Source organism: Saccostrea cucullata, unplaced genomic scaffold, assembly GCF_032062105.1.
Source record: "Saccostrea cucullata isolate Sc308-1 unplaced genomic scaffold, CSIRO_AGI_Scuc_v1 ctg749, whole genome shotgun sequence".
NCBI lineage: Eukaryota > Metazoa > Mollusca > Bivalvia > Ostreida > Ostreidae > Saccostrea > Saccostrea cuccullata.
In genome coordinates this window covers 56,931-72,751 of record NW_026921244.1, presented here as the reverse complement: position 1 = coordinate 72,751, position 15,821 = coordinate 56,931, and the positions used below count along the sequence as shown (strand labels likewise).

General features: G+C 35.2%; 3 protein-coding genes across 3 annotated transcripts; all 3 read right to left on the bottom strand.

The window, feature by feature from the left end:
* Positions 1 to 1,056: 1,056 nt before the first annotated feature.
* LOC134259571 (protein PIF-like) lies at positions 1,057 to 8,294 on the bottom strand. Its single transcript, XM_062742180.1, has 14 exons — positions 8,086 to 8,294; positions 7,668 to 7,679; positions 7,062 to 7,066; positions 5,134 to 5,426; positions 4,719 to 4,993; positions 4,482 to 4,584; positions 4,018 to 4,212; positions 3,080 to 3,340; positions 2,891 to 2,929; positions 2,593 to 2,745; positions 2,039 to 2,397; positions 1,779 to 1,875; positions 1,550 to 1,629; positions 1,057 to 1,343 (listed from the first exon to the last, which is right to left on the bottom strand). Exons 1-14 carry the CDS (start codon positions 8,233 to 8,235, stop codon positions 1,272 to 1,274), a joined length of 2,094 nt encoding a protein of 697 aa, XP_062598164.1. The 5' UTR covers positions 8,236 to 8,294; the 3' UTR covers positions 1,057 to 1,271.
* Positions 8,295 to 8,787: 493 nt separating this feature from the next.
* Positions 8,788 to 10,043, bottom strand: LOC134259561 (BTB/POZ domain-containing protein 3-like). Its single transcript, XM_062742147.1, has 2 exons — positions 9,624 to 10,043; positions 8,788 to 9,490 (listed from the first exon to the last, which is right to left on the bottom strand). Exons 1-2 carry the CDS (start codon positions 9,842 to 9,844, stop codon positions 8,797 to 8,799), a joined length of 915 nt encoding a protein of 304 aa, XP_062598131.1. The 5' UTR covers positions 9,845 to 10,043; the 3' UTR covers positions 8,788 to 8,796.
* A 311-nt stretch (positions 10,044 to 10,354) lies between these two features.
* On the bottom strand, positions 10,355 to 14,995 carry LOC134259567 (uncharacterized). The gene is made up of 2 exons (XM_062742161.1): positions 13,356 to 14,995; positions 10,355 to 11,614 (listed from the first exon to the last, which is right to left on the bottom strand). Exons 1-2 carry the CDS (start codon positions 14,929 to 14,931, stop codon positions 10,758 to 10,760), a joined length of 2,433 nt encoding a protein of 810 aa, XP_062598145.1. The 5' UTR covers positions 14,932 to 14,995; the 3' UTR covers positions 10,355 to 10,757.
* Positions 14,996 to 15,821: the final 826 nt, after the last annotated feature.

Genomic DNA, 15,821 nt, shown 5'->3' with positions numbered 1-15,821 from the left:
ATACAATGTATATAGTATTTTAAAATTGAAACCGAAATCTGAAATGATAAATAATATATACATGAATATAATGAAGTGTTTGTAATTTAGATTATAAGTAATTTTTCTTTCATCTTTGTATTTGTTTTGTTTTTATGCATCTTGATCATTTATAGAATGAGAAATCAGAATCTTGCCCCCAGAAACATTAAGGTTGTGAGAAAAAGAAATTGTTGTTTTTGTTGACATTCCTGAATTATATTGTTACCATGGATACTGTATTGTTATAAAAATGAAATATGTAAATATAAACTGTTACAATCCAATTGTTCTGTTTGATTTGTTTTTCAAAAGGAAGGTATAAAGATTTAATGAATGTACAGACTAGAGGCCATAATGCATTGACTAATTATATTACAATTTTTTTTTGTGTCACTTCCCATTCAGGGCAGATATTTTTAATCAAAACAGAAGCCTTTGTTCATTTCAAATATTTCGTAACTTTTATTTTTGTTTTCATTGGGGGCAGTCATTCGTGAAGCTTGAAAAGAAGATTAGGATAAGTGGATATTCTTAACTTCCGGGGAGGAAGTTATTAATAAGATTTAAAGATATTCAAGAATTGATGAGGATGAAATATACTTGTATTTCAAGTGTAAGAATTATATTACACACAAAAGGGGCATTGCTTGTGAGGGCCTTGAAATTTATTTTAATGAGCCATGTAGGTAGATTTCTGACAATACATTACTGGGTATTTGCATACATGTAAAAACTTTAATTTACCTCCCTTTGAAATTTTTAATTCAAAATATTGAACTGAAATTAAAATTTCAGAATTTTTTTTTAATTTATGAAGCCCCAGAGTTCGTTGTAAATAATAACCAAATAAAAAATAAAAATTCACCTGTATTTTATACTGGAATTTTCCTTGATACTACATGTAGTAAATGCCATTGATTATCGTGTATTTGTAATTTATAGAACTTGAGTACATGCTTTTGTTTGGTATGAAATGAACATTATAAATGATGAGAGAACAAAAATTTATTATAGAAATCTCCATTTATTTGTGATAAAAAGACGAGAACCTACAATAAAAAAATTACACACCACTGAAGACGAAATTTGAAAACGGCAGACTTTTCGACGTGCATCCGTTAGAACTATTTCCTAATTAAGAAATACGGGTTTTTATGCGTCGTTTTTGGCATAGCTGCTTCAGATAATGAGATTTTTTTCCTTCTGTTCAATTTTGGATTTCATAGTACTAAGTTTAATCATGTGATGATTTATAAAAATCCCGAATAATCCTCATCAAAATACATTTCCTCAGGTGGCATGCACTGTGTGTAGATTTCAAGCTGTAAAAGACGACAAAACAAAAACTTTTCAACCAAACAATAGAAGATAGAAACGAATTTAAACAATAATATTTAGAAACAATCTTTTGTTTTGCAGAAAGTATTTATATGTTTTGTATTTGGCTTGTTGTGAAAATGGAATATTTAAACTGTTAAAGTCATTTAACAAACAATTAAATATTACAAAAAGTACATATAGTACTCACATCGTCAATATCTCCTTCAAAATCATCTAAGTTCTCGCCATGTCCAATTTGTAGCGCACACGGTCTAGACTGAATTTTTCCTTTTAAAAAAATATCAGGATAATTTCTCACGCATATTATTAACACATGAAAACACGTTTAAGGTATATATTTTTTTAATCTATAAGATTTTGAAGTCTTGTTACATGTTTTCAAATAGGTCCGTGTTTTGATTAACATATAATCTTACCTCCACCCGGAATCCATCTGGTGACTTGCTCATTATTCACTGAACCCTGAAGACGGCCAAGGTTGTATGAATATTTCACATTTTTCCATTCAGTGTTCTATTTAAGATAAAAAGACAATGTTCAACTTGAAACACTTGCTGATAACATCATTCAACTTCTTAATTGAAATACTAATATTACAATGGAATTTCAAAATTTTATATTATTCCTTAAAGCTTGAAAAAATAAAGTCTTCCTTGTTAAAATAAGTCAATCCTACCGGTTTCGGAATTTCTATTTGAGTGTAGTCCCCCTTTTCAGTATGGGCGCCAAACATGATGCGATCCTTGTCTTTTGCAATTAGAATAGATGCATTATTCCCACAATCTGCGTTACTAATAATAGCCTGTGGACGCCCGGAACTATTAGTGGAGTCCCGGAAACGGATCCTGAGCATGACTGCATCTCCATAATCCACATTTGAAAGCTGGGGCACGCGCAATCGACTACTTCCGGTAAATTTAGCAACTCCTCCCGAAAAAGAGACGTTGTTGTTGACAATGTACACTGGTCGTTTGTCACGCTCATCTTCAAATCCGTCTGAAAAGTTCAGCTTCACCTTCGATGTGCATTCAGCAGCTACAAAGCAAATTGCAACGCTGTTATAACGGGTAAAACATATCGAGCGTACTTAGCAATTTAGCAAAATAACAGTATAATAGTATATAGTATATATACTTCATCAATAACTTCAGTTATTTTAATAATAATATGCGTTTTATATTAAGTAACACGTGTTTGAAATGATACACTTGTATACGAGGTGATACTGACTTTTGTTTGAGGAGTATGGTACTCTAGTCGTACATTCACAATCGGCCTGACTGTATTGTGTACCGGGGGCACAAGGCATCTTAATCCATCCATACCGCTGTACAAACTGTTCAAAGCTGTTGGAATCTCCTCGGACAGGCTTCTTGTCACAAGCTACGAGTGAAAAAAATACAGTTGAATGTGTACTGTAAATTTTTATTATTGATACAATATAATTTTTTAAAATGGTGTTTATTCAGTTTATTCTATCTGGAAAGGTATATGCAGGAATCATCGCAAAAGTACGAATGACACTCGCCTGGTTTTCGTGGTTTTATCGTCAGTTTGGGTTTTAAAGCTGAAAATGGAAAATTCATTATTGTACTATGTCAATGCTCATAATAAGCAAGATTTTATAAATAAACTTGAAGTCATATTCACATTAAAATGTTAAAGAACCTGGCCCTCTTTGATGGAATTACATTATCAGATTAAAATCGGAATTTACCTGGAAGAGAAAGTTTTCTAAGGGGTGCGTTCTTTTTAGGGTTCAATTTGTCTGACATCAGAGCTCTTGGATTCAGATGTTGTGTTGGACGAGGTGGGCAAGGATCTTTGCAACCGCTATCCGGAAGACAGCCTATTCCGGAATGGTACGAAGTGCCGTACGGACAACACATCGGAATTGACTCTCCGCCTTCACAGGCCCAGAAAGACCGACAACTTCCGGGGAGGTCATAGGTTAATACTTCCGGGTCCAGACAGCGGTCTGAAAGAAATAAACTTTTCATTGAAGTAAGCCAGTACAAATTTTGATAACTATTTTGTAATTTGTTGATTATATACAAGAAAGGCAATTTGCGCTTCTAAAGGTGGAAATACAATTTCATTTTCCAAGTGATTTTACTTTTCAAGAGTAATAATTTGTTTGTTTTTTTTCCCGAACGTTAATAGTATTTAACCGCTTACTTCACAAAATAAAAAGTTTATTTCTTTTTTATTGTTAAAAAAAGAACGAAAACTGGCAATTTCATTTAAAATTTGATTTTAATTTTACTTGATTGTTGTAAAGATACATATACCCTGAAATCCATTCTAAAAAGGGAGACAAATCTTTTTTAAAATAAAATAAATTATATTGCCATAATGAATGATTGTATACTGATTGTGCCGACTTTTAAAGTCAAACTTGAGATCATGTGTTTTAGTCACTGACATTGCTCATATCTAGGCTAACTTCCTGGCTTTCGCTGCTGCTGCTGCTACTGCTGCTGTCACGTGACTTATAAAATACCTTTTTACGCATTTGATTGGGTTGGTTTGCAACCTTAACCTTTTGGAAGAGATAAATATAATTATCTCTCAAATGAACGCGAAACTTTCTTATGAGACGATTATACTGTTTGGACTTAAAAAATCCTCGTCGTACTCGAAGTCTTTGCTCACCAGTGGGACATTTGACTCTGTGTGCAGGTTGGCAGGTCAAGGACCTTTGGTCCCAGAAGTTTCCCCAAGGACATTCCTGATATGACATCTTTTTTAGACCATTATTCCCGAAATAACACTGAATGAACTTGGAGCAGTCCGTGGGATGGCGTGTAAAACCGGCGCCATTTGACATTTTACAGCTATCACATGGATCTGTGAATGAAATGTATTCAGTAGAAATATAGGAAACATTCCGACATATTTGAGCAGAAAATCAGCTTTAAATTAATTTATATTTTATTTGCAGAAACAGTACGTTTTTCCAGGAAAGAAAAACCTATGTCAATAATAAATTTGATATCTAATTACAATGTATTTCATAAGTGTACATAAAGCGCGAAAATATAAATGCTTGTGAATAAATACAAACGCTTTTGCGCAATGGATAATAAAATTAACAAATATTGAATAACAGTACTAACTCTTTGGTTTCTTGGTGGTAGGTGGTAGAGTGGTGGTGGGTTTAGGGGTTGTGGTGGTGGTGGTGGTGGTGGTGGTAGTACTCGTCGTCGTGGTAGGACACACCTACCAAATTCAACAGAAAATATCAATAAAAGTCCTCACGACTAAAGAAGAGGGTTCAAGAAAATGTAGAATTGAAAAATCGAAATCGGAGAAGACTTAAGGATGGGATTAAATGAGAAGAGGGTGAGATATACCTGAACGACCAAAGATGAGAACACAAGTTTGAGCTGGTCAAAGCTGGATACAGAGAGAACCCTAGTTCCATTGGATGCAATAGATTTCAATTCATCTTCTGCGATCAAATTGGACACGCCAACAGCGTACAGTTTGATGCCCTCTGACCTCGCGAGGGCGCTTTCTTTGGCAGTGTCTCCGGGATTCTTAGATATTCCGTCAGTGATAACTACTCCCACCCTTGGAACACCAGGGCGACCTTGGCTGGAGAACATTTTTCGCAACGACTTGATGCCTGAAAAGCGAATAGTTTTTCATTAAAATAAGAGCACAAAGGATCATCCGATTCATTTCGATAAAATGGATAGGAGTTTATTGTTTGCTGTTTTGCATATTAAGTTATCCGCATAATTTGAAAACTTTGCACTAAAATACCTAGATCCGTTCTGGTTCCGTCTCTTGGGTGCCTTAGTCCCATGATTTTGTTTCTCAGTTGTCGTCTGTCGGAACTAAGAGGAATTTCGGCGGCAACGTTGCTACTGTACAGAACGAGACCAAATCTTGCCTGGTCGTCTGCTAGTTGTAAACTTTCCATCATGTCTACCATGGAACTCTTCAGTGTCTGGAAATCCTTTGAGGTTATACTGTCTGATCCGTCAACAACAGCCACGACATCTAGCAGGTTCCTGCAAGCTTTAACAATAGGAAGATCTGAAGCATTGTCATTTCTGTTTCGAATAATGGACATACTGTCAGATTGTAATTTTTCTATTTACTACCACACTGTAATTTCAAAAATTACAACATGACAATACCATTCTATTCCAGAAATGTTTAATAGCCAAAACATTTGTCACTAAAACTTTACAGGGTTACATGCTTAAAGAACTTGTTTTATTTTACAACTTGGAGCAAAAAACTCATCTTTATGAGCAGTAACTCGTGTGTCACTGGGAAAGTCTACTTTCTTTCCATTCCTAGCGAAAATCTGAAGTCACATGGTGTCACGTGTTGCCATACTTTGGTAACGTGTGTTTTACTAGCAGGAATTTGATATTTTGACCATTGTCTTGTATCTAACAGTCTAAATATATATACATGTAATAATTGTTAAACATCTCATTTACTCTCCGATTTTAGGACATTTGACCTTTCATATAAGAGGTCAAGACGTGCGATCATTCTCAACCTAGACACAATGACATTAATATTTACGGTTACAAGTGTCGAGGACGTGAACACAATATGTATTCGGCAATTACATGAATTTCCTCAATGTTTACAACCTATATCTAGAACTCCAAGATTTTATTTGTATGGGAACTTTTCTTCGACTGTAAATAAAAACCTTCGTGGGTTTTTTTTTTTGTTTGTTTGTTTGTTTTATACTTATATTATTCAACTTTCTTGTTAAGAATCCGTTATGGCGAATACTAGTATATACTATATTTGTGCAATATGCGAACACTAGTGTGACACCGCCGATGGATACCGGTACTTAATTTTACTTTGTTTTGTGATGTCTTGTATCGTTTTGTTTGATATTAATTTTATATGCCCCCGAAATCAAAGTTTCGGGTGTGTATATTGTGTTTGCCCTCTCCGTCTGTCTGATTGTCTGCAAAATCCTTGTCCATATTCTTTGTTGGTTGGAGGTATGACTTTAATATTTTATTGGTTGAAGGCGTGGCTTTAATACTTCCAGTACATGTATTTCAAACGTGCATTTCTTCTGAAAAGACCTTTCTTTGGGTATGAATACTGTATATTTGAGCTCTTGGCCTTGACTTTCGAGTTTAACCCACTTTGGTTTTTTGGTGTTTCTTATAATTATTATTAATTCGTGATATTTGTGATAAAAGTTAGTTATTCATACTTTCTTTACATACATGTATTTCATTCCACTGAAAACGGTGGGTAGAAAATGGTTTTGACCATAAAAAATGTATATGAAATGTGTATTTCTTGTGACAATACCTTTCTTTGGGTATGAATGTATTTGACATTTTGACCTTGATCTTTGTGTTTAACCCACTTTGGTTCTTTTGTTTCTTTATACTCAGTAATTACATGTATTTGTTTGTAATATTTGTGACAAAAGTCAGTTATTCATACTTTCTTTATATTTTTTATTCCATTGAAAACTATAGGCCCCCTACCTAGTCCCAAAATCGACTGAGCCTTCAAGAAATCCTGCATCCTCGACTGTAACTTATTGGAAGCTAATGTACTAGAAACAGTTTGACATAACCAACAAATTTTAACTTTATGCTTTTTATACCCTATGGGGGAGTCCCCTGGCTTTTTGCGCGTGCGTGTGTTTAAACATATAACGCTCATAACAGTTCATTTCATGCACGAACCTATTCTACAATAAAATCATAAAGCAGGTTTGTAAGCAACTAATGCAAAGCAATTCCAAATATTCAGGAAGTCTGAATTATAAGGCTAGAAATACTTTTTGAATTGCAATATTACTCTTTTGTAATTTCTACGTGATTTTTTTTATATGAGGCAAGTTATGCACACATTTCTTTCCCGCAATATGCATGCAAAATGGAAGAGAATTTAATTACATGTGTTTTCAATGAACTGCATTGTATAATTGACGAGATGATATTTTTTTCTTTCATCAAAAGTAATAAAAGTAGGGCCAAATTAATTCTAAGGCCCCGTAAAATTACGTCATTTTGACGTTACCGACACCAACACCGTGCGCGACGTCAAAGCAGGTTTTGTAAGCAACTACTGCAAAGCCATTCCAAAAAGTCAGAAAGTCTGAATTATAAGTCAAGAAACACTATTTGAATTGCACGTACTGATTGTTCCATTAGAGGTACAATAGTCGAAAGCGTTTAAACAATCTTTCAAAGACAAAAGCCAATCATAAGCCAGGACTATAACTAAATCTATACAATGCATATCGCTAAATTTTACCTTAAAAAGTTTTCTTATCTACATTTACATACCTGGTAAAATCCCTGTTTATTCAAAAACAGTAAAACATATCAAGACAATACATATGGTGCAGTTGCATAAAATGTTGGAAAATTTATCAAAATCATTTTCTATCCATACGACTTTTTATATTTGTTGGTATTCAGTTTAGAGTAAACGAATTTAACTTTGATAGTATGACAAAAGTACTGGATGAAAACCTACTTATAGATACTATTGTTTTAAAGAAAACTATTTCTGTGATGATAAATAACACAAAATAACACTAAAGTATTAATTTCTAAAATCTTTTATATTTAGTTTTCTACGTGAAACTACATTTTTACCTTGGTTTGTTTTCGCTTTAACTACTTTTCTTGCTTGGAATTGGTTTCTAGCTGGTGCCGGGGATTCGGGAAGCCGAACTTTTGCTTGGAATTGTTTTCTTACTGGTGCCGGAGATTCGGGAAGCCGAACTTTTGCTTGGAATTGATTTCTTGTCGGTGCCGAAGATTCGGGAAGTCGTACTCTGATACCTCCAGGATTTGGGATAGATTGACAAAATCCAAATAAACCAAAAATTAATAAAACAAAATTCATTTTTTTGATCGAATATTCTTTTTCTTTTTTCGAATTACTACCACACGTCCATGTGCCCCAAACCCAAATGTTTCCCCTTTGAACCACCGCGGTGGAATATCGCTAGGTCTTGCACGGAGAGTGGATTATTTGTCCTGGCTGTCATGAATAACAACCGAAAGCAATTAATGTTTTACAGGTTTAAGGAATTAATTAACATTTGCTATTATTAGTGGTCAAAAATAATGGATAGTGTTAGTACGTTAAGCATTGTTTTCAGGAATGACCAATATTATGCTGTTGTCCTTTGCATGTAAAACATAGTTTTTGAGTAGCTCGCTGCGAAATGTCATTGGTAATGTCTAATAGTGTAACGGCGTAGAGTGGTATGACAAATGAGATAAACACAACACCACATGATGTGCGTAGAAAATTCTAAGTAATTTTAAAGCGTACAAGACATGAAAAGTTTGAAATAATTTTATTTTTTACATGAATTTGGTCAAATCTCTGGACTAAGTGTCAAAGTTAAATACATGAGAATCCCGAAATGTTTTAAGAATATATTAAGTAAATGGTCCTTCAGCCAAGAATTTCCTTTGGTGTAGGTAGGCTGACAGACCTGGTCACTTTCTGATGTGAACGTTTCGTGTCCGTTTTTTTCAATATCGAAACTAAGTCCGCCTTTACTTTCTGTCTCGGTTTTTTCTCGAATGGTGGAATTTGACATTTTAGTTTCGAACCACCGGTGACGGTAAAATACTTGTACATCTGTAGCTGTTCTTCTTCGGTGAGAATATTTGTCGGTACGACAACATTGGAGTAGCTCTTCAAAGAAATTTGTGTCATTCGTATGTCATACAGTAAATCCCCTAGAACCTGTCTTTTATTTTCACCGTCGGCTGGTAACTTTTGTCGACGACATTCTTCTTCCGCCCACTTTGCAGCTGCGCTGAACATTTCAATTTCCAGAACGGACGTGGCGTCAGATTTCAAAATGGATTCCAAGCCCTGACGGGATATTGATTTGAAACCTTCTGATTTGAAAACAACTTTTGCATTCCTTTGAATAAATCGAAGAGTTATGTCTTTAATTTCTTTCATGTCAAATCTGAAAGCAACAACAAGAGTTGCACAGGCATTTTTACTGCATAACGATGATTCCAAGTGGCTAACACATCTCTCAATGAGATCGTCTAATTTATACTTTTCAGCAAGTTCTATCAAAGGCAAAGTACTGCTTTCATTTAGATTGGTTTCGTTAGTATATATGTATCTACAGAAAAAAAATCAAGCCATAAATATGTCGGAAAATAAAGAAACGGCTTAAAATATAGAGGAAATCATATTTTTCGCTGAGACACCTAAGAAGAAAAAGAGGTACCCAAAAACTATGTGCAGTTCCTTACCTTAACAGCATTTCGAATATTTCTCTTGAAGTTCCCTCTATTAGAATCTTTGGTTCCGGTATTTCGGTGTAGAATATTCTTTCAAATTCTTCGCTCCTCATCGACAAGATGAACTTGTGTCCTGGCAGAGGTTTCCCGCCATCAGTGAAAGTGAAGTGAGCGTCTGCTAGCGTTTCATTCAGACAGAGATACTTCAGACATTGAAGCGGAGACTTCCCCATCCGCTATTGAGGTCCAAAGATGCTAGCCATCTATGTTTTTCTTTTTAGCTTTTGACACTGTTGGTTTTAATTAATTATATTCATTATCCCTCTAACATGTATAATCCAAAGAGATGTAACAGTCAAATCATAGGTGATTCAAACCTGGAACTTATAATAAAATATTCCATTTTGCCTCTTTACAGAAGTGTAAAGATAATTATTTTCCAAAGAATTTCACATACATTGAATTGGGAATTATTAAAATATCTTTCTACAAGAGAAACTTTTTCTGACTTTTCTGAACGCTTGATTACGGGATGACCTTTTCTTTGTTAAAACACTTTGTAGAACAATGGATTTCTGATTAACAACTAGGATAGGATTGCAATTTTAAAAACTTTAAATGAAAGAAAGTGCAATAAGCATAGATGTAAAGCGATATCCATGCTATCGAAAGTTTAGACAGCTGTTTTGAGATTGTGTGCATGCAGATATTAAGTAATCTAAAGAAAACCACAACCAAACGCATTTTTGAGAAAACTAACAATTTTATTAATTCAATAACAGTTTTCGAGTATACTTTAGAGCATTCATCATTCGATGCGTCTTTTTGGCGAATATTACTTGTAATCATAATCTGAGTTATTGATAACAATATAATCCAGTGCCCCGTTTTCAATTTGCTTTCTTGTGGATAACTCTGTTGTTTACATTTAACTTCCGTTTTGATAACTCAGACTATATATACATAATCACTACGTGTTTTGTCACATGTAACTACTGTAATCACAACAGAAACAATCCTACTTTTTTGATTGTTTTCACCTTCTAAGGTAAATCTGAGTCACATGTACACTTGTTAGAAGTCAATTACTCTTTTTGTCCTGAGGATATCGGTGTTTATATGTTTATTTCATCTATATTTAGATAGTCATTCGAAAGGAATGACCTCCCTATATCGGACCAGCTGACCATTGGGTGCTTTCGTTCCCTCTGGAAGAGTGGCCAACCAGACGACATCTTTTGCCGCTTCCTCCACGGATCTAGGTTTTATACCTTGGCAGGTGCCATCTTCGCCAACGTAGACCTCGCTGCCCTGTGATGTCATCCATCCAGGACAACACGCGTTTATAAGGATGTTCCGTCGTACGTCTCCTGCAAGTTCTCTCGTTAGAACACGAGCTAATGCCGAGAGAAATATCTTCGCAAGCACACATGGCGAATCTGGCCATCCATAACTCTTGTGGTTGCCATATTTGACGGCCTTCATATATTCATCTGCGAGTGTAATAAGCTTGTACATATTGCATTTTTCAAGGTCAAGTTCTTGTTGCAGTTTCTCACCCAGTTCCTTTCTTTTGCCTATGTACCCATTTGTGATAAGAACAACACGACCATGAGGATGCATGTGTGGAAGTAATATTCTGCAAACATTAAGGGTTCCTTTGAAATCTGTTTCTATGGACAATTGTGCTTGGCGAAATAAAGGAACTAGTTCATTTTTCTTGTAAGTTACAGCGGCATTGTTGATAAGCACATCAATTCCACCATATTCTGACTTGATGAAGTCTTCAAACATTCGAATGCTGGCCGCCTGAGTGATATCGAGTTCGTGATACCTCGGCCGTAATCCTTCCACTTTCAGTTTGTTTAAGGCAGCATTGCCTTTATCAGACATTCGGGAAGTGAGAATGACGTCACCATCAAACGTCTTACATAGCTGCCTTACGAGTTCCAATCCAAGTCCTCTGTTTGCTCCCGTAACCACTGCCACCTTCCTCCCCATTCTACGAGAAATTTAAAAAATATATTTACTAATTTGTTAAAATTTTCCGTGTTTGATCAATAGTATATCGATTGCAAGGTTTAAGATAAAAGATATTGCCTGGCAAAAAATGTTCAAAAGAAACATTGGATTATTCAGATCTGTTTTCACAGATAATACTGATCAAAGGCATATGCAAATTTCAAAATTTAAAATTCAGACTTAAACGCCTTTTTTAACTTCCTCTGATTTCAAATTAGAAAATAAATCTGAAAGTAATTACAGCTTTTCCAAAGAAAACTGAAGTAAAATACAAAGCTGGAATTTTAAGAATGGATACTGGACTAGTCTAGGAGAAAATTAAGTTCTTCGTTCATTATTAATTTGTACAACCCAAAAAAATCAATATAATATATGGCTTGACAAAGGTTACTGAATGTGGGAGAAAGAGTATGGCTTGGTTTGTGAGATGACCATAAACAAAGACTATCTATCATGATACATGGTTGCCAATGTAAACTAGTCCGAGATTTCTCTGTTGCAGTTTCCTTGTTTATCGTTCAGGGCATTCAACCAAAAATATATTCTTTTTGTTTCATAGCCGAAGAAAAATATCATTCTAACACTCTTATGGAATTAACCTGCTACAAATTCATATGTAAATCAATTAACTTACCTGTTTATTTGTCACAAATGGTAGCTCGTGAATGGCTTCAGGTCTCGACTTGATATAAGTATCAGGGATTTAAAGCCCCGTTTCGATTTTTTGCAGCAATAACCTCATTATAATCTTGCTGGTTCAGAATGTAAACAAACCGACAGGTAATGTGAAGTGCAGTTCAACCTGATTATTGATTTCCCGTTTAATTCGAAAAACAAGTAAAATGTAATTTATGTACCTGCATCGCTTTCAAATGTGGTAAACGCCAAAGAGAAAACTAAAGAGCAACAACACTTTCGGCTGACATAACGGACCTACTTCACATGTTGAAAAATGCTGATTTTCATTAAACAGTTGCTTTCATATCTTGATACCAATTACAACTAAGGCGTGTTGAACAGAGCGAGCCGAGCGCTCGCGAACATTTCTGTTGGGGGTATAAGGAATCTTTGCGAACGCTCGCGAACGTTCGCTCTTTTGAACCGGCCTCTGGTTTGCAAAGTCTGTGGAAAGGAATTGGCTTCAGGAGTGTTCTTTTTGTTTATCTCAAGTTATTTTCTCTTTCAGGGGGCTGCTAAGAAGAGTTTTTTTTAAAAAGAAACTTGAACCTAATTATGTTTTCAACTTAGATACATCGACTCGATTAACAGAGTAGCCAATTTGATTATAGCATAGTTTACGGTAGAAAAGTGAATCCAGTTTGACAAATGTAACTGTTCTCTGAAAATTCAACTCTTGCAGAAAAAAATAAAGAAAGTCAACAAGAACAGATGAAGAGCATTTCATTGTTAGCAACTTTTGACCACAAATACTAGGACATGTATGTAGACATGTAATGATGAAATTGGCATACAGTCAAATAATTAACAAATGAAATGAACAACTAAACAAACGCACTCAAAAGATTGCTTTTCATTGTATTTAATAACATTAACAGATTAATTAACATGTTTATTAATAAATAGTTATTGACTAAACAACTTGTTTTTGTTTCTGTTCGCATTTCTTACAGACAAATTTCTGTGACCTTGACATTGTAATCTTCCTGAATAAGTTCTTGTAAATGTCCTTGCAGTGATTTCTGAAATCAAGGTCAAAGAATCCATAAAAGAAAGCGTTCATGACATTGTTGATGAGATAAAGTCTTATGGCCATTAGGTAGAAAACTCGGCCAACCTCTGATAAGTTGTCCTTGAACTCTGGCTTAACAGCGTAAATTATCAAAACAATGATATAAGGATAATAGGTTACAATAAAGGTCAAGGTTATAAAAAATAACAATTTAGTGATTCGGCGCTCGCGAATACTTTCGACCGTTTTTGATTTTTTCCTTTTTCGTAAGAACGTCTTCAGTGGTTTCCGGGACTTTTTGGTCTTCATTTCCTCATTTGATTCATTTGGTTCATTGTCTTGGGTTTTACTTTTATCATCGAACAAATCTTTATTTGAACCTATAAGTATCTGTGTTGTGTTGTTGGCACAATCTGTCACGATGATGTCCGGGATGACACAGGTCCTTTCGGAAGTACCTCTTCTGTTCAATACGAAGCCCTTGAGAGTTTCCGGTACACTGGCCACTTTACTAAAAACGTACCTGATTGATGACATCTTTCTTGAAGATTCATCGCCCTCACATAGCTTACAAGTACTCGAAAATCCAGTACTTTCTGTATTGCTTTTGTCGTTACCACTTTCTTTGTTTGTAAACACATCGTCTTCTTCTTCAATGGTACCTGAACTTTCTTTTTCTTTTGGGTCCTTGATTTGTATTTCGATCTCGAGAGATTCAAGGGAATCGCTTGACATCGGAGCAGGGGAGTCAACCCCGGAATCCCGGTCCGTTTGCGTGGATTCTATGGATTCCCGCACTGCGGATTCCTCGTCCTTATTGGAACCTATTGATGATTCCCTGCCCTTTTTAGATTTAACAGATTTTTTTACATGAAATCTAACAATCCTGGTTGATTTCATTCGCTTATTGTGTGCTCGCAAGGCTTTGCCAACAAACGAGTAAAGAATTGTCAAGCATACCATGCAAGAAATTACAATCAACAGTTCCAAAGCATAGTAAATATAGCCATAGTAAGAATTTGAAACTGCGTCCGACCATGAACACTCGGTTCCATTTAAGTTAATTGTTGTCTCAATGACCACTGTATGGCTACCGTATATCAACAAGGCCGGAGAGGTAGCAATGGAAGATCCAATGATTACAGCAATGATAGAACGGATGGCTCTTTTTTCCGTGACTTGTAAACCGTTTGGTCGACAAATTTTTCGGAACCTCTCTGCAGCAATAACCACAAGCATCAGAGCAGCTGCAATGGCTAAATTCGTGTCGAAGAATCTGAAGATTTTGCAGGCGATCGGGGCATTGAAGGTGTAGGGATTGGTCTCGTCAATGATCTGGAACGGGATAGAAACCATGCAACCAAGCATGTCGATGCATCCCAGAGCCAGAACGAACACTCGATATGTGGATCTCTTGATTTTGGTTCCAAACACGAAAAGCACGTGCGTGTTGGCTATGATTCCAATGGCGGACAATACGGATAGAACCAACAGTAGAGGCAGACGATTGAGGACTTCTTCGGAGTTGAGTTGCGCCAGCATCTCGGGGGCATGTGCACTGTGGTTAAGCATTTTAAAAATGTCCCTATGAAGGTCTCTGAACGCCATGGTTGTCGTCTTTATATAGGAAACACAGTTACTGGCTATTTTGAAGCTTACATGTATCTATCATGTCTATTGTGATTCAATATCCGATTGGTATATTGTGTCTAATAGATTTATAGATGATTCAACCCTTTCTGACCGACTTTCATCCTTTTCTCATGTAAGGTTACAAAGGGGGTCTATGAATTAATATACATTGCCATGCCTAGTTCTGTGGTATTTTTGTTGCACTTTTATAAATAATCATTCTGTGGGATTGTTTAATGTATAATTTTTTTATGTTCACATGTACTTTAGCAGAACATCAAAATTTATAGATGAATATAACATAGCAGTGAAATTGCACTACTTTGTTAAATATGGTTATATTGGTTATATTTTCTAGGTAGGGAAATTTATTTTCAAACCTCGCAGAAAAAGATTTTAGGATTTTCTTAACTAAGTCGTCATTTTTTTTGTTCGATGAGAATCAAATAAACACGTTATAATCTGGGCTTTCAAATAAAGATCTTAACACCTTTTAATATTTTAAAAGAAGATTTTGATGCGATCATTTTTATCAAATGTCTTAATTTTTTCAGTTATCAGAATTCTTTGCATTGAATGAATATAAATGATAATGGAGTTTCTTTCAGACAAATTTTGATATGTACATCTTTTTGTGCTCTAATTCTGTCCCTCCCCTTACACACAATTAAATCAAAGCTGAATCACGAAAGGATTATGACAATTAATGACGAGAAAGGCAGAAGATGGAGAGATTCTGATCAAATAGAGCTTTTGGCTCTGGTGAGCTTAATAAGGAATCAATGTCTAGGTAGTATAGTATGCCCCTGGCATAATATACTAACTAGACAGTGATTCCTTTTATTTCCATTTCTATTTTTTTCTCT

Bases quoted from the DNA above. Each gene is read 5' to 3' on its own strand.
- LOC134259567 (XM_062742161.1), bottom strand. From the start codon at position 14,931: ATGGCGTTCAGAGACCTTCATAGGGACATTTTTAAAATGCTTAACCAC. The intron at 11,615-13,355 runs GATTCTTTGACC...AAATTTCTCGTA, and splicing joins CATGAACGCTTTCTTTTATG to GAATGGGGAGGAAGGTGGCA.
- LOC134259571 (XM_062742180.1), bottom strand. From the start codon at position 8,235: ATGAATTTTGTTTTATTAATTTTTGGTTTATTTGGATTTTGTCAATCT. The intron at 2,398-2,592 runs GTCAGTATCACC...TTTGCTTTGTAG, and splicing joins ACCATACTCCTCAAACAAAA to CTGCTGAATGCACATCGAAG. The intron at 1,344-1,549 runs GTGAGTACTATA...CGTCTTTTACAG, and splicing joins TTGAAGGAGATATTGACGAT to CTTGAAATCTACACACAGTG.
- LOC134259561 (XM_062742147.1), bottom strand. From the start codon at position 9,844: ATGGGGAAGTCTCCGCTTCAATGTCTGAAGTATCTCTGTCTGAATGAA. The intron at 9,491-9,623 runs GTAAGGAACTGC...TTTTTTCTGTAG, and splicing joins ATATTCGAAATGCTGTTAAG to ATACATATATACTAACGAAA.